The sequence below is a fragment of the Theileria orientalis genome, chromosome 4 (assembly GCF_000740895.1).
Source record: "Theileria orientalis strain Shintoku DNA, chromosome 4, complete genome".
NCBI classification, from domain to species: Eukaryota; Apicomplexa; class Aconoidasida; order Piroplasmida; family Theileriidae; genus Theileria; species Theileria orientalis.
Window position 1 is genome coordinate 276,936 of NC_025263.1, and position 24,851 is coordinate 301,786.

At 40.0% G+C, this 24,851-nt stretch overlaps 14 protein-coding genes across 14 annotated transcripts; 11 read left to right on the top strand and 3 right to left on the bottom strand.

Moving 5' to 3' along the window:
• Positions 1 to 493: 493 nt before the first annotated feature.
• TOT_040000125 (uncharacterized protein) lies at positions 494 to 2,058 on the top strand (the record flags this gene model as incomplete). Its single annotated transcript, XM_009693749.1, has 9 exons — positions 494 to 928; positions 961 to 993; positions 1,024 to 1,103; positions 1,136 to 1,203; positions 1,233 to 1,462; positions 1,496 to 1,575; positions 1,612 to 1,717; positions 1,748 to 1,957; positions 1,990 to 2,058. 9 exons carry the CDS (start codon positions 494 to 496, stop codon positions 2,056 to 2,058), a joined length of 1,311 nt encoding a protein of 436 aa, XP_009692044.1.
• A 154-nt stretch (positions 2,059 to 2,212) lies between these two features.
• On the top strand, positions 2,213 to 2,470 carry TOT_040000920 (predicted protein; the record flags this gene model as incomplete). The annotated part of the gene is made up of 1 exon (XM_009693750.1): positions 2,213 to 2,470. One exon carries the CDS (start codon positions 2,213 to 2,215, stop codon positions 2,468 to 2,470), a length of 258 nt encoding a protein of 85 aa, XP_009692045.1.
• An 833-nt stretch (positions 2,471 to 3,303) lies between these two features.
• TOT_040000921 (pentatricopeptide repeat containing protein) lies at positions 3,304 to 4,848 on the top strand (the record flags this gene model as incomplete). The annotated part of the gene is made up of 2 exons (XM_009693751.1): positions 3,304 to 3,589; positions 3,692 to 4,848. The coding sequence occupies 2 exons, from the start codon at positions 3,304 to 3,306 to the stop codon at positions 4,846 to 4,848; spliced, it is 1,443 nt and encodes a 480-aa protein (XP_009692046.1).
• Positions 4,849 to 5,070: 222 nt separating this feature from the next.
• TOT_040000128 (endopeptidase ATP-binding subunit) lies at positions 5,071 to 8,121 on the top strand (the record flags this gene model as incomplete). The annotated part of the gene is made up of 8 exons (XM_009693752.1): positions 5,071 to 5,485; positions 5,517 to 6,022; positions 6,058 to 6,256; positions 6,288 to 6,409; positions 6,473 to 6,673; positions 6,802 to 6,944; positions 6,986 to 7,861; positions 7,896 to 8,121. 8 exons carry the CDS (start codon positions 5,071 to 5,073, stop codon positions 8,119 to 8,121), a joined length of 2,688 nt encoding a protein of 895 aa, XP_009692047.1.
• A 102-nt stretch (positions 8,122 to 8,223) lies between these two features.
• On the top strand, positions 8,224 to 8,921 carry TOT_040000129 (vacuolar protein sorting; the record flags this gene model as incomplete). The annotated part of the gene is made up of 2 exons (XM_009693753.1): positions 8,224 to 8,482; positions 8,524 to 8,921. The coding sequence occupies 2 exons, from the start codon at positions 8,224 to 8,226 to the stop codon at positions 8,919 to 8,921; spliced, it is 657 nt and encodes a 218-aa protein (XP_009692048.1).
• Positions 8,922 to 9,019: 98 nt separating this feature from the next.
• Positions 9,020 to 9,919, bottom strand: TOT_040000130 (conserved hypothetical protein; the record flags this gene model as incomplete). The annotated part of the gene is made up of 3 exons (XM_009693754.1): positions 9,020 to 9,231; positions 9,264 to 9,571; positions 9,603 to 9,919. The coding sequence occupies 3 exons, from the start codon at positions 9,917 to 9,919 to the stop codon at positions 9,020 to 9,022; spliced, it is 837 nt and encodes a 278-aa protein (XP_009692049.1).
• Positions 9,920 to 10,732: 813 nt separating this feature from the next.
• Positions 10,733 to 11,741, top strand: TOT_040000131 (florfenicol resistance protein; the record flags this gene model as incomplete). The annotated part of the gene is made up of 5 exons (XM_009693755.1): positions 10,733 to 11,050; positions 11,086 to 11,224; positions 11,261 to 11,412; positions 11,461 to 11,514; positions 11,544 to 11,741. 5 exons carry the CDS (start codon positions 10,733 to 10,735, stop codon positions 11,739 to 11,741), a joined length of 861 nt encoding a protein of 286 aa, XP_009692050.1.
• A 67-nt stretch (positions 11,742 to 11,808) lies between these two features.
• On the top strand, positions 11,809 to 12,167 carry TOT_040000132 (hypothetical protein; the record flags this gene model as incomplete). Its single annotated transcript, XM_009693756.1, has 3 exons — positions 11,809 to 11,945; positions 11,988 to 12,037; positions 12,085 to 12,167. 3 exons carry the CDS (start codon positions 11,809 to 11,811, stop codon positions 12,165 to 12,167), a joined length of 270 nt encoding a protein of 89 aa, XP_009692051.1.
• A 205-nt stretch (positions 12,168 to 12,372) lies between these two features.
• Positions 12,373 to 16,979, top strand: TOT_040000133 (uncharacterized protein; the record flags this gene model as incomplete). The annotated part of the gene is made up of 23 exons (XM_009693757.1): positions 12,373 to 12,521; positions 12,553 to 12,636; positions 12,703 to 12,786; positions 12,818 to 13,408; positions 13,440 to 13,588; positions 13,620 to 13,682; positions 13,715 to 13,855; positions 13,890 to 13,956; positions 13,991 to 14,153; positions 14,185 to 14,499; positions 14,531 to 14,630; positions 14,662 to 14,926; positions 14,960 to 15,011; positions 15,042 to 15,201; positions 15,233 to 15,307; positions 15,458 to 15,565; positions 15,597 to 15,740; positions 15,772 to 15,881; positions 15,946 to 16,456; positions 16,487 to 16,573; positions 16,605 to 16,706; positions 16,740 to 16,795; positions 16,833 to 16,979. 23 exons carry the CDS (start codon positions 12,373 to 12,375, stop codon positions 16,977 to 16,979), a joined length of 3,723 nt encoding a protein of 1,240 aa, XP_009692052.1.
• Positions 16,980 to 17,106: 127 nt separating this feature from the next.
• On the top strand, positions 17,107 to 18,194 carry TOT_040000134 (fibrillarin; the record flags this gene model as incomplete). The annotated part of the gene is made up of 6 exons (XM_009693758.1): positions 17,107 to 17,113; positions 17,263 to 17,462; positions 17,492 to 17,615; positions 17,650 to 17,759; positions 17,888 to 18,111; positions 18,179 to 18,194. The coding sequence occupies 6 exons, from the start codon at positions 17,107 to 17,109 to the stop codon at positions 18,192 to 18,194; spliced, it is 681 nt and encodes a 226-aa protein (XP_009692053.1).
• Positions 18,195 to 18,342: 148 nt separating this feature from the next.
• On the bottom strand, positions 18,343 to 19,310 carry TOT_040000135 (fibrillarin; the record flags this gene model as incomplete). The annotated part of the gene is made up of 4 exons (XM_009693759.1): positions 18,343 to 18,578; positions 18,611 to 18,727; positions 18,820 to 19,098; positions 19,130 to 19,310. The coding sequence occupies 4 exons, from the start codon at positions 19,308 to 19,310 to the stop codon at positions 18,343 to 18,345; spliced, it is 813 nt and encodes a 270-aa protein (XP_009692054.1).
• Positions 19,311 to 19,810: 500 nt separating this feature from the next.
• Positions 19,811 to 22,170, top strand: TOT_040000136 (splicing component; the record flags this gene model as incomplete). Its single annotated transcript, XM_009693760.1, has 13 exons — positions 19,811 to 20,003; positions 20,039 to 20,116; positions 20,154 to 20,274; positions 20,306 to 20,380; positions 20,411 to 20,558; positions 20,589 to 20,675; positions 20,706 to 20,835; positions 20,933 to 21,074; positions 21,105 to 21,435; positions 21,710 to 21,859; positions 21,900 to 21,986; positions 22,026 to 22,089; positions 22,127 to 22,170. 13 exons carry the CDS (start codon positions 19,811 to 19,813, stop codon positions 22,168 to 22,170), a joined length of 1,650 nt encoding a protein of 549 aa, XP_009692055.1.
• Positions 22,171 to 22,301: 131 nt separating this feature from the next.
• On the bottom strand, positions 22,302 to 22,472 carry TOT_040000137 (hypothetical protein; the record flags this gene model as incomplete). The annotated part of the gene is made up of 1 exon (XM_009693761.1): positions 22,302 to 22,472. The coding sequence occupies one exon, from the start codon at positions 22,470 to 22,472 to the stop codon at positions 22,302 to 22,304; it is 171 nt and encodes a 56-aa protein (XP_009692056.1).
• A 126-nt stretch (positions 22,473 to 22,598) lies between these two features.
• Positions 22,599 to 24,790, top strand: TOT_040000138 (cell-cycle-related serine/threonine protein kinase; the record flags this gene model as incomplete). The annotated part of the gene is made up of 7 exons (XM_009693762.1): positions 22,599 to 23,081; positions 23,114 to 23,162; positions 23,197 to 23,498; positions 23,538 to 23,756; positions 23,872 to 24,038; positions 24,070 to 24,561; positions 24,766 to 24,790. 7 exons carry the CDS (start codon positions 22,599 to 22,601, stop codon positions 24,788 to 24,790), a joined length of 1,737 nt encoding a protein of 578 aa, XP_009692057.1.
• Positions 24,791 to 24,851: the final 61 nt, after the last annotated feature.

The window sequence follows — 24,851 nt, forward strand, 5'->3', positions numbered from 1 at the left end:
TTAAAAATCAACTAATCTCATGGTCTAAACAATTCAGATAAAAGCCATTTTCAAAATTATAATCCGATACACACTACAAATAATTACATAATAATTTAATTATATATAAATACCGACTTTATTATCAGCAAATATGTATAAATCCATATAAAGAACTTAATGTCTTTTCATTTCGTTTACATATTTTTATGGAATCTTATCATTTTACTTAGTCGTTTTGTACTGTCATAATTTATACAGATACTATCAATATCAATTCAACATTCAATTCCACTAATATATGTTTCATTATATATTATTATGACTTCTTTTTATTTATTTTTACTTAAAATTTATATTCTTTTTATTATTACGCTTGCACAACATTGCGGAATCATTAGATAAATATAATATTATATCATAAATTATTAGTTTTTTACCATTATTTTTTATTTCAATTTAAAGAATTTCATTTGTATTTAATAAGTTGTTCGGATTCCTATAATATAATGCAATGGCTGACAAGAATTTGAATTCGCATTCAGAATCTTTCTATGTAGATTCCACCAAAACATTTTCCAAAGATGCAACTATTGTGGAAGAAGTTCTTGGGAAAAAAGAGTTGGAATATTCTTTCGAAGCTACTAAATTAAGTAAACCTATAGAGGTTTTAACTACTACGGATTCCAACGCCTCAGACTTGCAGGAATCCTACAATTCGTCCTCTCAGACCTCAAACGAAGTTCATAATAAATCAGAGGAAACTGAGTTTTTGCTAATTGACGATTCAGAATTTCCTTTAAATGTCGATGAAAAAGTTGTTTTATTGAGTGAACCTACACATCAAGACAGGCGCTCACTATTCTCGCTGTTTGGCTACGAATTCTCACTAAAACTCTGCTTTTATATGATCATTTTCGTCCTTACGAATACGGCGCAGCCATTGCTGGTAAGTTTAAAGAGTGTGATGAATGCTTGTAGATTGTCTTACTGAAGAAGAACGGAGGGACGCCGGTATTTGGGAGAATTTTCAATTTTTTGTAGAAGGGAACTTACACATTTCTGCTACCTACCTACCTCGCTATGGTCTGCGTTGGATTCTATCCGACAAAGAAGACGATCTTGTAAGTGTTGATGTTTGTGAACGCGTGTTCAGCCAAGAAAACTGGAAGTACCCGATTCTACTATCTTTGTTGGACTTACTACACCAGGTTATCGAGAAGGGTACGTTTTCTTATCACAATTGCGCTTAGCTGGCCTGATTTACTGTGGACCCTCAATTTACTCGATCGCATCAAGCACGAATACTCTGTTTCTCGCGCTGTTTTCTAAGGTTGTCCTCAAGCAGACGGTAACGAGTCTCACCTGGCTTTCGGTTTCACTCATTTCCTTTTCGCTTGCAATGAGCGGATTCGTACAAATAGACTACATCGACTCGCAACACATTCTCGGATTTATGCTCGTGACCTTGGCATCGCTGGTGGTACGTTGGTCCCTCAGTCATTACACACTTCAGAGTGCACTCAACTCCATAATTGGCGAGTCGTTGCTGAAGCAAGAGAAGATAGAAGGCCCTAATTTGGTGTGTATGATGGGGTAGGAACACCGCTTAGATTAATAACTTAAATTTAGATTGACCTCCCTCTCAGTATTCTCGGCCTGGTCGGTCTTGTGGACATTTCCGAAGCGGCGCAAGCTCTTTGCGACGGACGCGGACCTCAACCCGTTTGACCTGAAGGTGTGTTGGTACCATAAAGTTAAAGTTTAGAACGTTGTGAGCATTTTGCTGGCGCTTCTCCTGTCGAACTTCGGAAGGTCGTCCGTATACTACTACATCATCAAGAACTGTGGATCGGTGTGTTGCGGAGTGCTTAAGGCGCTGAGAATCTTCTTGATCATCTTGATGGATCACTACCTGTTCAATTTCATAGACGGCGGACAGAAGTTGTCACTTGGGAAGTTCATAGCTGCACTGATCGTAAGCTTGATTTGCTCAATTATGATTTTTAGTGTACAGTTGGAGTCATTTCTTACTCCATCGACAGATCGGACCATCAGTTTAAGAATAAATCAGAATAAAACGTTTTAAAAGAAAATGTTGTATACAATAATTTTTATTTTCCACTAGTGTGTTGTGTTTAATGTGTTTTTATTGGTGTATATCCCTTGATAGCCACATTAATTAAACCCAAGTTTGATTTTAATCAATAATATTGAATTTTATGTTATAAATATGTTAAACACACATTTAGATAATGAAAATCCCATTTTACATAAACATTCTAACAAGACTTATCTACCAACTGACGGTGACGATGTACCTCTCGGAGATAGTAAATATGACCTAGAACTAGGGGATTCCTCTAACCTAGGAGTCTATTACAGCGATTGTGGACTTCCCAGTAAAACTGGTTCTGATCTTCTTGATTATTCAAACGATTACGAGTCGTTCGATGAAGAGGTATTGGTGAAGGTTGTTTATATACTTTAATGTTATAGGAAATATTTAATATTATTAGAAGCATAAAGGATCCTGAATATTCTTACACACTAGAGGACCTTAATGTCGTTTCTGTGGACAATATCTTCGTGGACGAGGATACATTCACAGTATCGGTATTTTTCACTCCCACAGTTCCGCACTGTTCACAAGTAAAATAAATTAACAATCACACGTTTATTTGTAATTCATTAGGCTACCTTGATTGGCTTGATGATTTTTGTAAAGTTGTATCAAAGTTTACCTCCCAACTTTAAGATTGACGTTCAAATATCTAAGGGTTCGGCAGACACACTTTAACAAAACATTTTTAGGAACACACAACAATGAAGATGGTATAAACAAACAATTATTGGACAAGGAACGTATCGCAGCAGCCTTGGAAAATCCTATGCTTGTTGATATGATCAACGATGGTATTACTCACACACACATATATATTATTATGAATTTTATCCACATTTATTGATTTTATTCATAGGGATTTATAATGGAAACGGTGGAAACAATTTGTTTAATGAATCTTGGTAGAAGGCTGATCATAACACACTGAATTTATATTTCATTTTAATCTAAATATGATTGTTTATTATATTATTTTTAGATTTCTATTTTTATTTAAATGTATTATATCAATCTTATTAAAAAGAACGGCTCTGTTTTTATTGATTTATTCTGTTTATTATCTTGTACATTATTCAACACGTAAATACGCTATAACTAGCTATTCAGACAATATTAATATAAATTTCTTTTCATATGCCTTTTTACATTGTTCTAAACCATATTGTTTGAGGAATATTAAATGGCAAAGACTAGGAATTTTGAATCAAATCACATCGCACATACATTCTCTTCCTTCTTCTGAAGATGAACATAATAAAGCTTTAACAGAAGGCAATAATATAAATCCACCAGAGTATCTAGGCAATAATGATGCTCATATTAATTCTAATGATTACTTAAGTTCTAACGGTGATGCTGGAGCCACACCGGGCGAAGTTACTGAAGAAGACGTGTGGAAAATGAAGGCCGCAATCTCACAGAATTCTACATTGGGCATAGACTGGGTTAATACACTGAAAACTTTGCAAACATCACCCTATTGCAGTAAGTGTATATAAAATTATAGAAGAGTGTGTATGGATACGTATATACAGATTTGTATTAATGAGACATATAACCATATAACATTTTAATATACACATTTAGCTGTAAGTCCACTGACGATTGCATACAATTCAGCACTGTCAGCTGCAGAAAGGAACTGTAACGCAGATCTATCTCTCAGCATTATTGAAGATATGAAGAAAAGTAGTGAAAAGGTTCTCGACGCTGTTAGCTATAAGATCGCAATTATGACATGCGTAAAGTGTAATCGTGTAGAAGATGCACTGAGGTTAAAGGACGAACTCATGGAAAGTGGCTTCAACATCGATCATGGCACAATAAGAAGTCTTTTATGGCTATTATCCCATAATGGATACGGCCACGAGGCACTTAAGCTGTTTGAAATACTAAAAAAGTTGTGTGAGCTGTGTAAACACGATAAAGGACTAGTACAAGCAGATTATCTGAACACTATTGAATCCTGTCTGCTGTCGAATATGTATGAAGACTCAGTCGATATGTACGATAAGCTGAAGAAATCGCCAAATTATAAATTGGACTCTAAATCATTTAAAACGTTGTTAGAATTGGCATATAGCACCTCGGATTCAGACTTATGCAAAGAGTTATACTCCCAGGCAGTTAAAGAGAAATCGTTTGAACTTACTAATTACCATTATAAGCTGATCGTGAGAACTCTGCTGATGAATGGAAATCTTGATGTGGTACACACAATTTGGAAAAACCTAATGAATGAGCCTAATTTGTTTGACACAGCGCTGCTTCAACTGTTTCTGGAAAGCTACTCTACTTCGGGGGATTTTAAAAACTCATACGAATTGTTGTTGTTGATGGATAAGGAGATGTTGTTAAGGTCCTCTCAGCCTTATTTACTAGCAATCAAGTCCTGTGAGAAGTGCGGAGAGTGGAATCTTGCAATAAAGATACTCAGGATGGCTCAACATAAACTGAACAAAAATGATATAAGGATGTATAACGCTGTTTTAGCAGTTTGCCTGGTGGCAAAGGAATGGGATGCCATGGCGTCAATTTATAAGGAAATTTTTAAGGATTCTGGATCAACAATGGGTCAAGATCAGTTGAAACACAGTGATTTGGTCCCAAATGGAGATACAATAGCATATCTGTTAATATCATTTTACCATATTGATGATCAACCGATGATAAAGTCGCTCCTGTCAATCCCAGTCGTTGACACTCCACTGCTTTCTAAAATTAGAAAATCATTAAAACAATAATATTTTAACATATAGAGAATGAATAAGTATGTGTGTGTGTAGTTATTCAGTCTTTATGTTTATTTGTTTGGAATCCTGCTGTGTGTGTAGTGTGGATTCCATTGGCGAATTACATTTTATTTAGATATTTTGTATCGCAATTAACAATGATTTTTTATTTACATGTGTTTATTTTATAAATTTTATTAATTGGTATGGATTTATAATCTATTCTCTGTTCAGATGAAACCTATGTATAGCGTAATTAATATTCTACTAATATTTCAAATAAATATTTTTGTATCAGTTTATCGCATTAATTGTTTTAAAAATTTTAATGGTAGAAGTAAAATTTCTGAACAATTTGGTTTTTGTAAAAGTAGTATATCGCAATCTTCAACTAACTCTTTTCACTCTCATCCGTACCGTGATAGTCGCCTATATTTAGATTTTCATAACTTTAGCGACAATGCAATTAAGGTTTTAATGTTATCTCTAGAGGAAGCCAGACAATCTAAGCATCCAAACGTGGAATCGTCACACATATTTCAAGGGTTGGTGTGCTTGAGCCAGGGGCTCGCCTTCAAGGTATTGAAAGAATTTGGAGTTACCGCCAATTCAGCCAGGGAAGCCACAATGTCCACATTCCCAATCGATGGTATTTTTTAATTTTCCAATCATTTCTTCAGAGTCGAAGAGGCAGAGAGGGATTCCCACGTTTTCTCCCTCGGCAAAGACTGCATTAGAGCATTCATCTTCGGAGGCTGAAAGGCTGGGAAACTCGACAATAGAGACTGAGCATTTGCTTTTGGGAGTGTTGAACGACAAAAGTGGAGAGATGGCGACCTTCTACAAGCATTTGAAACTTGATGTGCCGCTGGTAATTGATACCACGATTCGCACGATCAATAAAATAAAGGAGTTGAACGAGGCCAGTGTGCTCAACAATTCCGCAGATGAGCACACCCCAAATTATGTGTATCTGTCACCGTCGCTAAAGCATGATGAGTCGTCCAACACCTGTCTTTCTCAGTTCACCATTGACCTGACTGAGAAGGCCAAGAAGGGGTTGTTGCCCAAAGTGATTCACAGGGACAACGAAATAGATAGAGCAATCATAACACTATCCAGGAAGACAAAGAGTAATCCGCTACTGGTGGGTGAGCCAGGAGTAGGAAAGACGGCAATAGTTGAGGTACGGTTGATCTAGACTACGTCAAACGCATTTAGGGAATCGCAAACAGAATATCGCAAGGATTCACACTGCCGCACATGGCAGAGAAGAGAATCGTACAGCTGCAGTTTGGATTGCTGATAGCTGGAACCAAGTTCAGGGGCCAGTTTGAAGAAAGGCTGACAAAGCTGATTGATGAAATAATAACAGCAGGGAACATCATATTGGTAATTGACGAGGCGCACATGCTCATAGGTGTGTTTTAAGGTCTTAAATAAGTAATTAGGGGCCGGAGCAGGAGACGGGTCGATTGACGCAGCGAATTTGCTTAAGCCAGCCCTTTCTCGAGGAGAAATACAGTGCATAGCAATTACAACGCCGAAAGAATACAAAAAGCACTTTGAAAAGGTTGAGAAATATATTTATTTCTATGGATATTATCTTGATGTTTTTATAAACATATTATTTTAGGATATGGCGCTGTCTAGAAGGTTTCATACAATCTATGTTGATGAGCCTAGTGACTCGGACACACTAAAGATTCTGAATGGAATAAGTTCGACCTATGGCGAGTTCCACAATGTAGAATACACGCCAGAGGCAATAAACCTAGCGAGTAAGTTGGAGAGAATGCAGAGGATTGAAAAACAATTTAGTGAAATATTCGAAGCAGTATATAAATGATCGGTTCTTGCCGGACAAGGCCATAGATATATTGGACGAGTCAGGATCTTTCGCTAAAATACAGTATCTGAACGAGTTGAAGATGGTAAGCAGTGTGTAAATAGAGCGGTGTGTAGAAGAGGGAGGAAGAGACTAAGGAAGATGAAGAGTCAAGTCGAACCTACCTGGAGGTTAATAGTGAAGGAGACGCGCCTGAATCTAAGGACCCGGGGAATAAAAGACTCATTTTGGGGCAGGTGAAGCCGGAGCACGTAGCAGAGTGCGTTGTTGCCATTTGGAGTTGGCCGTAATATTTCGTAGGGTGATGTCAATCTGGACTGGAATACCGCTGAAGAAGCTGAGCAGGGGAGAAATGGAAATCATACGCCACATGGAGGACGATATACATAAAATGGTTATAGGGCAGGACGAGGCAGTTAAGAACGTGTGCAAGGCGATACGAAGGGCAAAAACTAACATAAAGAACCCTCACAGGCCAATAGGAAGCTTCCTGTTCTGTGGGCCCCCAGGGGTAGGCAAGTCGGAAGTCGCAAGGTCCCTGACAAAGTACCTCTTCGCAAAGGAAAACCTCATCAGAATCGACATGTCGGAGTACAAGGAGCCTCACAGCATTAGCAGGATCCTGGGGAGTCCGCCGGGCTACAAGGGCCACGACACGGGCGGCCAGCTGACGGAGAAGGTGAAAAACAACCCGTACTCAGTCGTGATGTTCGACGAGATCGAAAAGGCGCACCACGACGTGCTGAACATCCTGCTGCAGATTCTCGAGGACGGGAAGCTGACGGACGCGAAGAACCAGACGGTGTCCTTCAAGAATACCATAATCATCATGACCAGCAACACGGGCTCGAACGTGATTCAGCGCTCCTCGAAAGGAGTGCACACGTTCGGATTCACGGTTGAGAAGAACGACTCCTCGGACTACCTGAAGATAAAGGCCCTGGTGATGGAGGAGCTGAAGTCGCACTTTCTGCCGGAGCTCATAAACAGGATAGACGACGTCATACTCTTTAAGCCGCTTTCGGACGAGGAGATGAGGGAGATCGCAAAACTGATGCTAAACGAGTTGACGTCGAGGGCCAACGCGGCCGGCATCCTCATCGAGATCGACAACACCTTCACGGAGCACATCCTGAAGCTGCCGAGGGACGACAAGTGCGGAGCCAGGCCCCTGAGGTAAGCGGCACATTCCACACATTCCCTTTCTCAGGCGAATAATCACGTCGGTGCTGGAAGACAAGTTGGCGGACCTTGTGATATCGGAGAACTTCGACAGCAAGACCACGTACGTCGTGTCGGTCAACAAGGAAGGCGAGGTTAAGATTCATCCCAAGGAGGAATTCGAGTCCTATGCCAGCTTGGGCGCCCAGACCATAGACTTTGACGCCCCCGGCGATATAGATCACATTCCTGGCGATGAGAACCCCGACAGTTAATATTTTCTAATACACATTTGTGGCCCCCATCACTTGACTAAACTTCAGATATTTATGTTGTAAATGTCGCCATTTTATTCTTTTTAGTTCTTTAAATAAACGATGGGCAACAGTGATTATGATTTGGGGGAGCTTCTGATGGTTCTTGGGGACCTCCACGTCCCTCAACGCTCTCTCTTTCTTCCTCCCTGTTTCAAGCGCCTTCTCAAGACCGACAAGATTAAAAGGGTCGTTTGCACGGGGAATGTCGGTTCCGAGGACATGCTGGACCTTTTGAAGGACATTTCTCCCACCCTTTACATCGTTCAGGGCGACTATGATTCCGACTTCAAGCATCCGGAAACCCTCACATTCTCAGTAGGTTAGACTTACACACTACCGCGGTTTAATTTTTTGCTTCAGGCGATCTCAAAATTGGTGTCATCAACGGGTACCAGGTGCCGATTTGGAACAACAAGGACATGCTGCTCAAGGTCGCCGTCGATATGAACGTGGACATTCTAGTCTACGGCCACACCCACATGAGTGACATTTCAAAGTACGGCGGCAAGATTTTTGTCAACCCTGGGTCCGCAACAGGCTGCTTCCAGCCTTGGCAGCCCAACTCGACTCCCACCTTTATGCTCATGGCCATTCACGGCTCAAAGATTGTAATATATGTTTATGAGGAGCACGACGGCGAGGCTCAGGTGATCATGAGTGAGCTCGACAACGTTGAGTCCTCTGGCGTTAAGGCCTCAAACTCCGCTGAGTCGCCCCTTCCGACCCCTAAAAACTCGCAGAACTCCGCTGAGTCTTGAACTGTGTGGAACTGACCAGTGGACAATGCATTTCAATAGCTGTTTCATAGATGATTTCAAACAAATTAACAGTATTTTATATTTGAGTTCGTGGTTAATTAGTAGTATGGCACTTGACTTGTCGGAGTCAGCCTTGTGAATTTCTCAACCTGCTGCTCCACGTCGTTCGTCAGCTCAGTCTCCTTGAGCGTCGGGGACACGAAATTGACTTCAGGCTCAAAGTAGAAGGCCCAGAGGGTGACTGCCGCAAGTGCCACTAACAGGAAGGGTGTGTACACTCCATTTACTCTGAAGAGCAAGACTGCCATTTCTAAAAATTATACGTCAAACTGTTTAACAAACCTGCTGCTCCCGTTGCCACAAACAACACTCCGTTCAGGTATGCGTGGAGGTCTCCTGCTCCCTCGTCGTGGTACACCTCCAAAAGGTAACTGGCCACACCGTAGAGCAGGCAGGCTGCTGCGTGTATGTTTCTCGTAAAGACCAAGAAGACGAGCTCGCTGCCTCCCTCGTTAAGGTGGTTGTACCACCTCTTGCTGTAGAACTTTGACATGTACAGGTAGAAGATAAACTGGAGAGTTGCGCTTACGGTGTCCAAAAATGTCGCCAGACGCAATATCTTGGACCCGGAGCGATATCCCCTAGCCCAGCTAAACAAGTGTCAGTTACTCATTAACGTACCATGTATCGTCGGCGAGAAGAACCTGGAAGAAGACCAAGCTGAGTGATCCCATCAAATACACCAATGATCCTGCGGCCATGTAAAACCTGAACGAGGGGTCGAGTCTCGTCTCTTCTGGCACGCCAGACACATCGAAACTGAATACTCCCTTTCCGTTGTAGCTGTAGTATACAAAATTTAAAGCAAGAAGTGCGAGAAGTTGTAATCCGAATCCGGCTCTTAGCGAGTTGTTAAAAAATCCTCCAAATGAAACGCATGGAGATCTGTTCGGTGGAGCTCCATCGTCGAGATGGTCCTTTCTAGTAGACAACCACATTATATAGACTAATTTTAATCGATCTTTGATAAATTTCTAAACGATAAAACTGTTATTGACTTGGAGGAATAAAATGTGTAACTGGCGAGTTTCACCAGAAGAGAGTAAACATGATATATAAGAGTGAATAAATACAATAGAAGGTGTTTAAATTAAAATCAAATAAATATTATATTTTATATAAATAATATCAGCTGAATAGACTAGAAGAAAATAATATATATAAAACTTACACACCAAATTATACTACTAGACTATAGTACAAAACAAGATTATTTACAATTAGTTTTGATAAATTCCAGGCATAATAAATTTCAGGTCATGTGTTATTTAAATTTATGCCAAAGCACATATTCTCTAATAAATTTTGTAGTAGTGCCAGTGTTCACCAACAATGCACAATAATCATAGTGGCTACACATAGATTCATTGTAATCTTATTTGTACCTTAACATTTTTTTTATTCTTATTTACCTAAAGTAAATATATAGAATTGCTCTAAAAATTTTATAATCCCCAAATTTGTTTTTTCGGCGAATGTCTAAAATTATGGCTTTATCTAACTCATCTTGATCAAACATCAACATCTTCTTTTATGTTTATCACCTTTTTAATCCATTCATCTATTTTTATTAGAATGTGTGTCCTTTATTATTCAATACACACTTTGTTATGTTACATGTACCCTCATTACTTATTTCTACAATGCTTCATTGTATACACTCTTCTTTTACATAACTATGTTTTCAATATTTAAAAAATACATTTTTCCAGTCTATTACTTATTTTTGTATTTATAATCGCTAATTTAATATGGATAGGTCTGTTAGATTCAATTCCATAATTAAATATCTAAAGGATTATTCTGTTCCTCAGTATAGAGCTTCTCAAATATTTAATTCTATTTATCGCAACAAAATCTCTGATTTTTTATCCATGTACCACCTTCCAGCTGTACTAAGGCATGGGTTACACAGCCATTTCAATGAATCGATTTTATCCATTAAACCAATATCTGAATCAAAGTCTGATAGAGCTAAGAAGGTTTTATTTGAAAATAAAGATGGAAGTAGGATAGAATCAGTATTACTTCACTTTAACACACATAAATCTGTTTGTATATCTAGCCAAGTTGGTAATATTTTTTTTATTATGGTTTATATTAGGTCGGATGCAGTTACTCGTGCTCTTTCTGTGCTACTGGCAAGATAGGTTTAAAGAGGAATCTTACCTTGGACGAAATTACAGATCAAGTCTTATATTTTCAACAACAAGGCCATAAAATAGACAGTGTATCTTTCATGGGTAAGTATTAATGCTAATTTAAAATTGTTAACACAGGAATGGGAGAACCTCTTTCTAATCCGAACGTTTTCAGATCAATTAGTGTTTTGACAGATAAAAATTATTTTGGATTATCTCCAAGGAGGATAAATGTATCTACGGTTGGAATTTTACCAGGAATGAACAAATTAAACAAAGAGCACCCTCATGTATAATTAATACACATACATATTTTGAATCTGTTCAAAAATCTTTAGGTTAATTTGGCTTATTCTTTACACACACCCTTTGCTGATGAAAGAAATGAGATGGTATTGTTCACACATTATACAATCATTAGGTCCCCGTTAACATACTATATCCATTTCAAGACGCCTATAAAATAATGGATGAAAGAATTAGGAAAACTGGGAAAAGGATATGGATATCATATATCCTAATAAAGGGTTTGACAGAACAGAAATCAATAATGTGTAGACAAAAACGATTCAATAGAGCATGCCAAAGAGCTAGTATCGATAATAAAGGGACGACCTAAAGAGATAAATTATCTCTATCATGTTAATTTGATTCCTTATAACAACGGTATTGGTTTATTATAAGTAATGAGACGTTTAGTGAAGTCTATTGATAAATACGAGACAGCGGAGGATGATAAGTCCCTTATATTCACGGTATCGCAAATCATATGTGATTTTATCAATGATGTTATAGAAAATTTTGAAAAAAAAGGGAATTTCATGTTCATATAGGTACTTTTAAATGATAATACTTAACACTTTAGAAATTACTTTGGAAGGGACATCGATGCAGCTTGCGGACAATTATTCGCAGGTTTGAAGCCAATAAACAAGATTTCAAATGATTTTACATTATTTTAGAGTATGACCCCGTCGATAGTAATAAACTGTTCAACCCCAAGCTCCGAAGGACTCAACAAGAATTAAAACCTTGTAGAACATAATATCAATTATAAAACCGATGTTTGTATTATTGAGAATATATGTGTGTGTTTTATAAAAGAATTGTATGGGTTGAATGATAAATTAATCATCTGATGTTGTGTGTGGATTCTTATTTTCAGAATGTATAATATTTGTGTTTAATCATGATAAAAATTAGTGTAACAGATAAAATCAATTATTGTTCTTTTAATTTTCATATTAATTATGAGATTTATATCCTTGATGTTATTTAATAAATCATACGGCTCTATGCTAAGAATTTTGATTTTATTCGCACTCGTTTCAACACATTTTATCAATTCTCAAGAATGGTGTAAAGTAGCATCAGATGGTCCCGAAACGAGGTATGAAGAGTGCTTGCCGGGTATGTTATGTAATAAACAGCAATAGGTGTCAAATTGCAATTTACCTCATTAATTCACTTACACATTTTCAGATGGTGAAACTTATTCGACATATTTCATTGATGTTTACACTCTCCAGTCAGATAATTTTTATTTGACGTAAGTGTGTTGTGAAAAGATTATGTATTAGGGAGGATATTACCTTTAAAATCGTTGGAGAAGGAAAACACACAAATCCTATAACGTTAGTCACCAATAATGGGACCATAAGAAGGTATTTGCACATCTGTATATAAAAACAATAGGCAATTGGTTGAGAGGCTTGATGTGGGCGAGTTGCGCTCACTTGAGCTTAAACTGAACGACTCGAATTGGTCCTGTGAAAAAATTGTGATATACAAGGGCTCAAGGTTCTGGATATTTGACTGCATTCCTTCGAGTTCCCTAAACAGTGACGAGCACGTAACAACATATCTTTTATCCGGCAATAAGATGTACACTGTCAACGTTCAGACCGGTGGACAGAAGGATGCCGGAAGCAGCGGAACCATAGCAATGACGTTGCTGGGAACATCGGGGAGGACTAATCAAAAAACGCTGTCAAACGCGTTTTACTCAGCATCTTACTTAACATTTCAGCTAAAAGGCCTAGACGTTGGTGAGGTCAATGGACTCATTCTTTCGAACGACGCAATCAATGACCCTTGGTACTGTGACAATGTACGCGTGACTTACAATGAGATTGTTAAGTCGTTTCCTGTTAAGAGATGGGTAGGATACCCATTTGATCCGTCTGTGGAAATATCAACAGAAGAGTTAACAAGTATCGCAAATTTGAACGAGACCTCGCCGTTCGACATAATGTGTAACACGAGGGCAATTGACATATATTCCGGGTATTATGTATTCCTTTTATTATTGCTTTAGAGTTATAAATAAACCATTTAATATAACGGTGCGCTGTCCTTTAAATTGTCAAACTGACCCCTTAATGGCCATAGAAGGTTCATCATTGCATCCGTCGTCTACATCTATCTGTGGAGCTTCTCTATTTGATGGAGTTATAACAAACTCTGGTAATGATCTGGCTATTAAATTAATTTGTAGGAGGAGAGGTTGTCATATCCATAGGCCAACCCGTTAGAAAATATTTTGGTGGCACTAGGAACAGTAAGATTCGAGTCATTGATAAAATGCATTAGATTTAAAATCTGAGGATTATGAGCCTGCTGGAGATTCAAACCTCTACAGTTTCTTTACCTTTTTGAATGGTACTTTACCTCAATTTAAACCGTGTTTAGAGAGTATTGACAACATAGACAAGACTGTTAGGCTGGTCGATGGTACGTGTGTCTGAAATATAGCTGAATTACCTAGGCTTCGGAAAACTCACTTCATTTGGGAGGTTAGAAGTTTTCAGGAATGGGCGTTGGGGAACCGTTTGGTATTTTATTTACTTTCATGTGTTTTGATTTTAGTACTAAGGGGAAAAGGTCAATGTTCAACAACCAGTCAGCGAAGTTGGTCTGTAACAACCTAGGGTTCAAATACGGAATCTATATAAAGGAAAATTGCTCTAGCATTAACAACCAGAATTTGTGTGCGCCTCCTGGGTACCACGTCTCATGTGCAGGGCTGGCGGTGAGTTTGCATGATATAAAATTGAACATAGTGCCTGGGTGAGGAAAACGATTTGAGCAACTGCATCTTTGAAGATCCAACGATAGATTGCAGGAACCACAAGGAAGACGTCGTTGTGAAGTGCACAAACTTCTCACCCACATCCAATCTTGAGTACGGGACTCTGCGGATAGTTGATTCGTCAGGAGCCACATCTTCTACTGGAACCGGGCGTCTGGAGATGTACAACAACGGTGAGGCCTATTCGTTTAACTGGATTTTAGGATTCGGCACTGTGTGCAGTGAGTCTTGGACGAAGGACGCTGAGAAAATAGCGTGCCTGGAAATGGGATATACTGGGCTCAGAGTACGTATTCGGAATCGATATTGTATTTTAGAACGGAGGGGCCTCTGATAAAGCCTGTTCCGACTTTCACGGGCTTAACCTATGTGGCCCAGTGCTCAAAAAGATAGCTGCAAACGGCTTTAAGTGCAATGGTATTTTATTTTATGGTGAATTTTAATTTAGGCGGTGAATCGCAACTCAAGGACTGCGAACATGAATCCGGAGACGATATCTACTGCACTCACGAACAGGATGTACTTGTGTCCTGTGAAGGGAACGGAGACCCGAGCGAATTTAGAAATTTTAAAAAGGTCGAACCCTTTGTGGCGCCGATGAAAAAGTGGACTAAACTAATAAATTTGTCCTGCTACGACACACTGACATCGCACTCAGAGTTCGAGGGCGAATTCGGCTCATATAAGGTGGCCACCTGTCCAATGGGATGCATGTAAGACGTTGAATTATGTATACAGCGCATTAGGGATGAACCGGCGTCGATAAAAGGGACCTACGTTTACACTCGTGATTCATCAGTATGTGACCATGCTCTAAATCGATTTTAGATATGCAAGGCGGCAATACACTCGGGAGTACTTGATAACAGCGGAGGAGATATCGTTGTGATAAACGCCTACAGCCAACAGCACTTTTATGGTACAACCATGAATGGCGTACAAAGCATGAGTTTGTCAAAGGGCGTGGAAGACTTTAAGGAGAAAGCCTGTAAGTTCCTGTGGATTAAGAATATGCACAGTTATGGTATCTAAGCCTACAAGGTACATCATGTCCAAACAAGAGAAGGCTAAGTCAGAGTCTCCAATTTCGACGAGTATGTTTTTGCGTTTTTACATGCCTTAGATTTAAAGCCGGTCTCACCCTCTTATGTTATGGCTCCTTTTAAATTTTCCTGGACGCCCGAACCGAATTGGAAAGGTACTATCAGACGATTATAGCAATCCATTTTCATACATTCACTTAGGATTTAATGGAAGCGCCACCGATTACGTTAACACCAAGGATTTGCCTGGATCCAAGCTACTGAAGACCTTCAGAGACGCCACGTTCATCTTTGAAATCATTCCCACCGGTACTGTTTACTTATTATAATTTGATGTTAGGAGGGGTTGGCAAGTGGTCAACAATTTTTTCCTTTGAGAACTGCGGAGGACTGGTGTGCTCTATTGACAATCAGGGTGAGCTGGTGCTCCAGGAGAAGTGTAAGCCTGATTTGGTGAAAACGTCCTACTTTCCAATCGTTGGAAGTAAGTTATATCGGTCGTATGCGCTGTTTAGAGAGGGCGTACGTGGCAGTACTATACTACGTACTGACCAAGGACCTTAGTGTCTTCGTGGATGGAGCTCCCGTGGCCAACCAGCCCACCAACTTCGACCTCAACTTCGAGGTAGGGATGTGTACCAGTTAACGATCCATATTTGAACCAAATTCCGTTTGTAACTCTGCTTTAGGGCGATTTGATACTCGGGAAACTCGCAGAGGCGGACAGCGACTATTTTACTGGGCACATACTGGGTTTCCAGGCGTTCGACTACGTGATGTCCCCTGAGCAGATACGGCAGCAGTACGCCTCCAGCCAGGCCAACGACGGCTTCACTTCTCATCTGTCTAGCGTCAGGATGACGACTGAGGGCAACGTGTGCCTGACCAAGTGCGTTAAGAAATACACCGGCAAGTACGAGAAGTACTCGAACGTGACCAACCCCGCCATTGCCCTTTCCTGTTCCGACACCATTGAGTCCGAGAGTTTCAACGGCCCTACTGGTAAAAGCTTCCTGGTCTCCTGCACCAAGTCGTGCCTGAACTCCGATGTGCCTCTGAAGGGTTCAAAGCTTTACACCTCAGACACTTCTATTTGTAAAGCGGCTCTTCATTCGGGCGTGATACCTAAGGAGGGCGGGGAGGCCATTTTAACGGTGCTTAGCGGCCTGGGCGAATATGGACAGTGCCACGGCCACTATGGTACGCCTTACTATCGTTCATAACGTTTAGGCATCACGAGTCAAAAATCAAACATCGCATTCATGAGATCGTTTACGCTTCACCGGGCGCCCAAACTGATGCATCTTTCGTGCCAAGGTAAAGGGCGTTTTCAGCAATCTATTTCCAGATACTGCCGTTTTCGTGCTCAAAATGCATCCTGGAACTCGGGTTCTGCTTGAATGTCCTCCGGGGTGCCTCGATATGAAACCGCCGAACGTCTTTGGCACCGGTTCGTTAAGACTAGATAAATAACAAGCTTCAGATTCATACAGTCCAATGTCGTCGCTTTGTCAAGCCGCAATACACTCTGGAAAGCTCGTACGTCTCATCTACACCACGGTTTATGCTATTTTAGGACAACGAGGGCGGTGAGGTGGAGATAGAGGTCGATGGCAAGAAAAACAGTTTCGATTCGAGTGAATCCAACGGAATATTATCGCAATCGAGTGGCCAGTATTTAAAAAGCTTCAAGGTGCTAAAGGTGCGGAAAAAGATAGGCTGAAGTGGTCCACAACGGCTTGATTCCGCCTGCTCTCACATCGCACTATAAGTATATTAATTCTCTCACGTTTTTGTTACGTTTTTATTTCTCAAAATATTTAAATCGATTTTATAATTTATACTCCATAATGCTTGGTATGTTCCGAATCTATGTTTGTCATATTTGCGCGTTTTAACTGATATTTTCAGGGAAGAAAAACTTCAAGGGCGGAAATTTTAAAAATAACAAACAAGGAGGAGGTTCGTGCTCATTTTTTGCTTGGAATCCTAATTTTTTTTTATAGGAAACCGATTCAAGGGCGCCCGCGGTGGATCCGGCAAGCCTTCCAAAAAAGGCTTTGGAGCCCCTGCATCGAACAAAGTCGTGGTTGTTCCTCACCGGTTTCCCGGCGTCTATGTTGCTAAAGGCAAATCTGACGCTCTGGTCACCCGGAACATGGTTGTTGGGGAGTCAATTTACGGCGAGAAGCGCATTGAAGTAACGGTACGTTTGTTTCCCCTAATTGCCTTTAGAACGAGGACGGCGAAAAGGTCGAGTACAGGATGTGGAATCCCTTTCGTTCTAAGCTCGGGGCGACCATAATTGGTGGTGTTGCCAATATGCCCATTGGCATTGGCTCCAAGGTTCTCTACTTGGGTACGCTACACACAATTTTACGTTTATTTACTAGGTGCTGCCAACGGTACCACCGTTTCTCACGTCTCTGACATGGTTGGACCCACCGGAATAGTCTATGCTGTTGAATTTTCTCACAGATCGGCTCGTGACTTGACAAACATGGTAAATATTGTATTATAGTAAATACCCCTATCTCCAGTGCACTCACATATTTTATATTACTCAGTGGATATTTTGTTTTATTACTACCAACTAGTTATTTTGTTTTTATCTACTTAATTTATTTTCAGGCTAAGCGTAGGCCTAACATTGTGCCTATAGTTGAGGACGCAAGGCAGCCTTTGAAGTACCGGATGCTCGTCGGCATGGTCGACATCATTTTTGCCGACGTCGCGCAGCCTGACCAGGCCAGAATCGTTGCCATGAACGCAAACCATTTTCTCAAGCCCTCTGGGTGGTACATCATCGCCATCAAGGCGAACTGCGTTGACTCTACGGCTAGCCCCGAGGCTGTGTTCGCAGGTACGCTTCATATACTCACAACTCTCACTAACTCTCCCCTCATGCACATTGTTTACTAGCTACCGTGTACCATGATTAATTTATTTTTAGCTGAAGTTGACAAGTTACGCAAGGAGAACTGCAAGCCTCGCGAGCAGCTGACCCTCGAGCCTTACCACCGCGACCACGCCGTCGTCATTGGCCAGTACCGCGTGAAGAAGAAGCAAGCGCAGTAACTGTCCTGCTAGTGTCTCAATTTTTTAATAACCATGTACATCAGTATTCCTGCCAGCACCAGCACGAGCACTATGAGTATGAATCGCACGTAACACTCCATCATCCTCTGTCTGCCCAGCAGCTTCTTTATCTTCAGGGTTACATCTGAGATCCCCTTTGTTGTGTTCTCCACTTGCGTTACTGTATTTATTGCGTTTTTCGCTTGCTCCTGAGCTCGTGCTCCGATGTTAATTGCCACCTCTCCTACCGCAATTCATCAATTTCTTTCTCCTTACCTATTCTGTCCACTGCTTCTCCGATTTCCTTTAACTGATTGTCAAAGTCCTGGTCTCTCTCGTTCCACCTTTTTATTGACTCTGCGACGTAGTTCTGCTCCTCCATTGTCAGGGCCTCTGCACGTTAACGTTAATTTTAGTTCTAGTTTGTAATTGCATACTTTACTTAACAAAATAGCTTATTTTTATATTATCTTATGGGCACTCACCTTTGTCAAATGACACTGATTTTAAATTTAAATCTACCTTTGACTTTTTTACTGTCGACGATCTGTAGCGTATTGCGTTTTCTAGATTCAGAAGGTTTTCGTTCAGATTGTTGATTGTGTCTTCGAAAGCCATCAGCTCTCCGTCTGTGTATTTTAGCTTCTTTTTCTTGTTCGACTGCAGCTTCGTGTTTATTTTTTTCAGCACTTCCATGTGATTCATTGCGGATATTAGCTGCGATTCCAGTCTCGTGGACAGCTTAATGTGCAGGAGTGGGTGTGCTGTACATTTTTATCTACGGTACTCACTTACATGACTTATCTCTCTTCACTTTATCTCGCTCCCTTACATCTTCGTTCATAGACGTTATCAAGTTAACTACTAAGTTTCTTTGGGCGTCGAAATCTAAGTTTTCGAGATTTCTTTCCGCCGCTTCGCGATTCTCCGAGTCGTCTACGGATATTTTTATACTAAGAAATTCGTTCGAGCTCATGATTATATTTTAAATTGATGAAGTTTCTGCTTCAAAATAGAATCAGTGAATTGCTGTTAAAATCATTTCACTGATTGTGTATTACAAAATTAAAAATAAAAATACCATTAAAATTTTAACAATTTAGTTAAAACGCATTATTTCCCTGAAATAACTTTACATAAGTTTAATATATACTTATAGGTTGTTTTAATAAAATACAAATTCTTTACAAAGTTTCAGGATGTACACTCTAGAGTTTAATCTTAATATACTGATACAACGACAGCTATCGACACATCATGTCAATACATAAATGTGTTTAGAAATATTTATCAATTACTCGGTTTATTTTCCACAATTGGGCTATAACAAAGAATAAGACTGTTCATTTTGAATAATTAAGATTCAGAATATTTTTAAATTCAAACTATGTAAATATTAATTTAATTGCTTTATTTTGTTAAATTATATTCACGAAATTGTGATTTTTGATTATTTATCCTTTATTTTGTTTAATAATGGCTGATTCACCTTCTACCGGTCAAACCGACCAGCCTTCTAATAAGCAGGACAATGGAACTAACGTTATCCCTCAACAAACGCCCGTTGCTCCAATGGCTGCTCCTATTGCGCCCTATCCCGTTCAGCCTAACTTGATGCAACAGTATAACTATATGGCCTACTATAATTATCCATATTACATGAATCCGCGTAAGTCATTCTTCAATTTTTAAAAATTGTTTCAGAATTGATGTACCAGTACCAGAATCAACCTCAAATTATCGAGAATAACTACGAAAGCGTTCAAAAATGCCACTTACACAGTAAGTCGACGTTTCAAGTCACAATTTCACCATTCAGGCAAACCTGATTTAAATTGCAAGTTCTGTAGAAAGTTTAAGTCGGCTGTGCATGAAATAAGTCGCTTGGCACAGCAGAAACAGGTTGCGAAATCGGACGATAGGCCGAACCAACTACCGATGTTAGTTTGCACATCTATAACCCACGTTTAGGACGAACAGCATGACCTACAACATGAATGATCTGCTTAGGAACAATATATTGACCTCGGAGTACTACAAGTCACTGTAGGTTTGATGTGAGCTAATTTACCTTAGGTCAGTTAAGACGTTTTATGACGTTGTTAACGAGTTGGTTCAGTTCGGATCGCACTGTGAACCGTACTGTTCAACGTCGACAAGGGCACCGTCCACAATGTTCTGTTGTTTATATAAGTTCTTTACTCTCAAATTGACTGAGAAACAGGTACGTCGCAGTCTCCACCTTAATGTTCAGATGGTAACTCTTCTCGACCACAACAAGTCGCCGTATCCACGCTGCTGCGGTTTTCTCTACTTAAGATACGTTCTCCCTCCAGACAAGGTACTTTGAAATTAAAATGTAATTTTTCAGCTTTGGAGCTGGTACGAACCATACTTTTTGGACGAGGAAGAGTTCACAGTATCGTCCGACGGCAATAAGAAGACGACAGTGGGAGAATTCGCAGAATCACTGATAATGGACGATAAGTACTATAACACTGGTGAGTGGACAAGTACAGAGTTTTAACGTACCATAGTTATAAGTGATTTATGGCTTGCGTATACATTAAAATGTGTATTACTAATCCCTTTATTCAGTTCTGCCAAGATTACCAGTAAGAGTTAAAAATTTATTTGGAGCGCATCTTTTAGAAATGTCAAAACATCGCAAGCGGAGGGTCAAGAACATGGACTTTGTTGACGACTTCGTAGAGGGAGCCCAGGTTTCGGTTTGCTCAAAGTAAGAGATGGCCTACACAATTCTGTTTAGGGGAGACTGGCTGGATGGAGAAATACTGAGCGTGCAGGAGGGACGGAGAGGCTTCCCCCTGGTGACAGTGCACCTGGAGGACGGTACTGACGAAACCGTGGACATAGGCTATGTTGTCCTCAAAGACAGAGGCTATGAAAAGAGGGAGAGGCGCAGGTCGTCAAGAAGCAGTTCCCTGTCATCTGCTGGTTCTGAACGCAGGAAAAAACATAGGAGAAGGTCCCACGACTCACACAGTAAACCGGATAAACGCGATTCCATGTCAAAAAGGGATGATTTGTTGAAAGAGTTTAAAAGAAGAGAGAGGGAGAAGGTTTTGGCTACCGGGAAGGTTCGTTTGCACTGACTTTTATACCTTTTCAGGACTATGGTAAAAGGCCAAGTTCCTACAAATCATCGCTATCTTCCCACTTAGATGCAAAACGCTACAGATAAAATTTAGCTGTATTTTTTTAATTCACACGCTTTTATAATTTTTTTTGTATTTTATTTATATATTATTGGCGCGATGAGACTAATAACTCATAATATGCTCATGTGGTACGTTGAAAAACGAAGATATTATTTAAATACTGATTCGCACATTAATTATAATTAGCAATAAGGAAAAATGCACTGGAGGGTATCCTCTGAGAATCGAGTTAAAAGATCAGCACGAATCCTTTAAAATAATGGAGCAACCCGTTGATCACGAATTCGTCAAGAAAATGTTGCCCAGGCTTGACTATAACGCTCTCTATGAGACCGCTAAATCGGTATTTATACGAGTATTTCTTTATTTTACCTATTTTGTAGCTTGATTTGGCTCTACCTCGAAATTATGTCAGTGATGATACGAACAACGACCACTTTATCTCGGCAGTACACCACGCTCTATTCAATGTATTTATACAACATATCCAGTTTATATTTTGAATTTAGTATCACATTTTGGAAGGAAGACTCGTTTGTCCATCATGTTCCCATAATTATATAATTTCCAAGGGTGGGTAACATTTATTAAATAATTTTATATATTTTAGGAATACCTGATATGCTACATAAAAAAGAACTAACAGAAGATTAATTTTATAGAATCAAACTGTTTTGTAACTTGTTAATGTCAATTGCTTGTTTATAAACACACAGTAGGTAAAATTGTGATTAGATCATATACATTGATACAAATTTCACTGTGATTTTATTGTGTTAATATTATTAAACTGTTGGCTTTGGTTGGTAAATTATATTTTGAGTTTTGTGGTTTTGATGTTTATACTGAGAGCCATTATTGCCCAAATGTGTGACATGTGTTAAAATACAGTTTTGACACTTTAAACTTAAAATATTTATAAGATCAAATTTGTTTTCAAAACATCTTATCGGCATCGCTAATGATGTAGAATCTTAATTATTCATGGGGATCGTTGATATATACACACTTATTAAAAATCTTTTTAATTGTTTCTAATCATTTATCAAATAGAAGAATCTGTTACTTACAAATAATTTAAAATGCCAAGGGGAAATCATACCTATAGATACAACGACTTTAAGTCCGATCTGTCTGGGGAGCTCCTAACGTTCCCTAAAATTAAAAACCCCGTCAAGATAGGGGAGAAGCTAGGGTGTGGCGCCTACGGAGATGTCTTCAGGGGCTACATCGTTAACGATTATCGCGAGTCGTTTGACAAGAGAAATACACATGTCGAAAACGTGAAATCGCCGTCACTTCGCTCCCTAATGAACAACGAAACCACCTCAAACATGTCTTCAGTGAATCTGAAGCACCTTGATACAGTTACCATATACAACAACACCGATTTGACTGAGTGCATTGATACGACCTTTAACTCATCTGGCAACGAGGAGTTAAGGGACAACCGCCACATAGACGAAAGGACAGACTTCGCGATCAAGTATTTCAAGGACGACACCATACAAATCTTGGACGAGGGATTCACAGCAGGCACCATAAGGGAGCTGAGCATAATGAAAGTACGTTTGTAAACAAGTTAAAGCTATTTCAGAGTGTCGGAGAACACCCGAACATAGTCAAACTGGTGGACGTGTACGTCGGTAAGTAGCCACTTTAAGTAGACGACGGGTTTAGGCAAACACGGCGGAATAACAAACAAACTAAACACTCAAATCGGAAACCTGATGAAGGACGAGTCAAAGTTTTCTGAAAAGGAATTTTACTTTTACCCATTCAAGGAATCGCAAACGTACGCGCTGGGCCTATACGAGTTCTGCAAAGGTATTTCTGGAACCATTTTACGAGACTTAGGGGGAGATTTGGGAAGGGCTATATACAAGAGGATGTCAAAGGGAAATACCGGCTTCACGCTGGATGAGGTGAAGTGGCTGTCATTTCAGCTGCTGAACGGCCTAGCTTACTTACACAACAAAAAGGTATTTTGCCCACCAGAATTCTTAAACAGGCATTTTTAGATCGAGCACAGGGACTTGAAGCCTAACAACATCATGCTGGACAGACATGAGCCGTACCCAGTCCTGAAAATAGGAGACTGGGGACTGGGCAGGGAGTTCAGATCACTTGACGGCACAATCACACCAACGGCTTGCACCATGTTTTACAGACCAATAGAGGTGATACTAGGATCAATCTGTTTTATGAACAATGGTTCATCTAAATCCACACCGAAATTTGTAAGTTTCTGCACACCTTGCTCACGTCTATTCTACCTTGTTATATGAGCTAGTTAAGTGGAGCAGCATGTTGAAATAAGTCGATTCAAAATCAAATAAATCATGACACGTTCAGTCTCATCACTACGGCATCAACGTCGACGTTTGGAGCGCGGCCTGCATAATTGCCGAAATGGTGACTGGAAAACCCCTGTTCCACGGGAACTCAGACTTCCAGGTTCTGTCCAGGATAGTCACAATGCTGGGAAGGCCGACTGAAGAGGAGTGGAAGAACTGCTCAAGGTTTGTGTGTAAACTCCAAAGATACTTTTAGAGCCGAGCACTACCCGTTCAACGGAAGTCTGTACCATTTCAGCACGGAGAACAAGATTGAGAACCTGCGGACCGCTCTTAAGGGGAAAATGGACGATTTGGGACTCGACCTTCTCCTCAAGATGCTCGAGTACAACCCTCACAAGAGAATTTCCGCGCAGGCTGCTCTTTCCCACGAGTGGTTCGCAGACGTGGATTTCAGACGCCTAGACTCGCTCGGAGTGGTAAACTGCATGACGGAGACTCTGAAAGGCCTTTTAGGGGAGGAAGTGTTCGACATCATTGAGATGGGCTCCAAGGGCATGCTTACCACAACTCTTTTGTCTCACGTTCTTCACTCTAACAGTCCCATAAAGGCCAAAATCATAGAAACTATTGGAAGGGACCACCGGGAGGCGTGTTCCGCGAAGCATCGATTTGTGAAGCCCTCGATCATACGACGTGTGAGGATCAGAAACCGAGACCGAAAAGCCTCACCCTATGCCAAGATTCGGTGATATATACATTCGTTGTTAATTTCATGAATATTGATCATATTTACTATGCAATGTGTCCTGTAAATAGCTACTAACTGGAGATTGCATGAAACAGAATATACTAATGCAAAAAATTGAGGGGCTATAAAAAATTTTAAACTTCAAAAATGTGTGTATAAATACAAGTTAAATAAGAGGCAATTGGGTTTATAATTAAATAGACTCGATAGAGTTGGTAAAGAATGAATTATTGATGGCGTATCCCAAAAACGGTTCGGATAAAAAACACATTTCAATTGTTCAATGT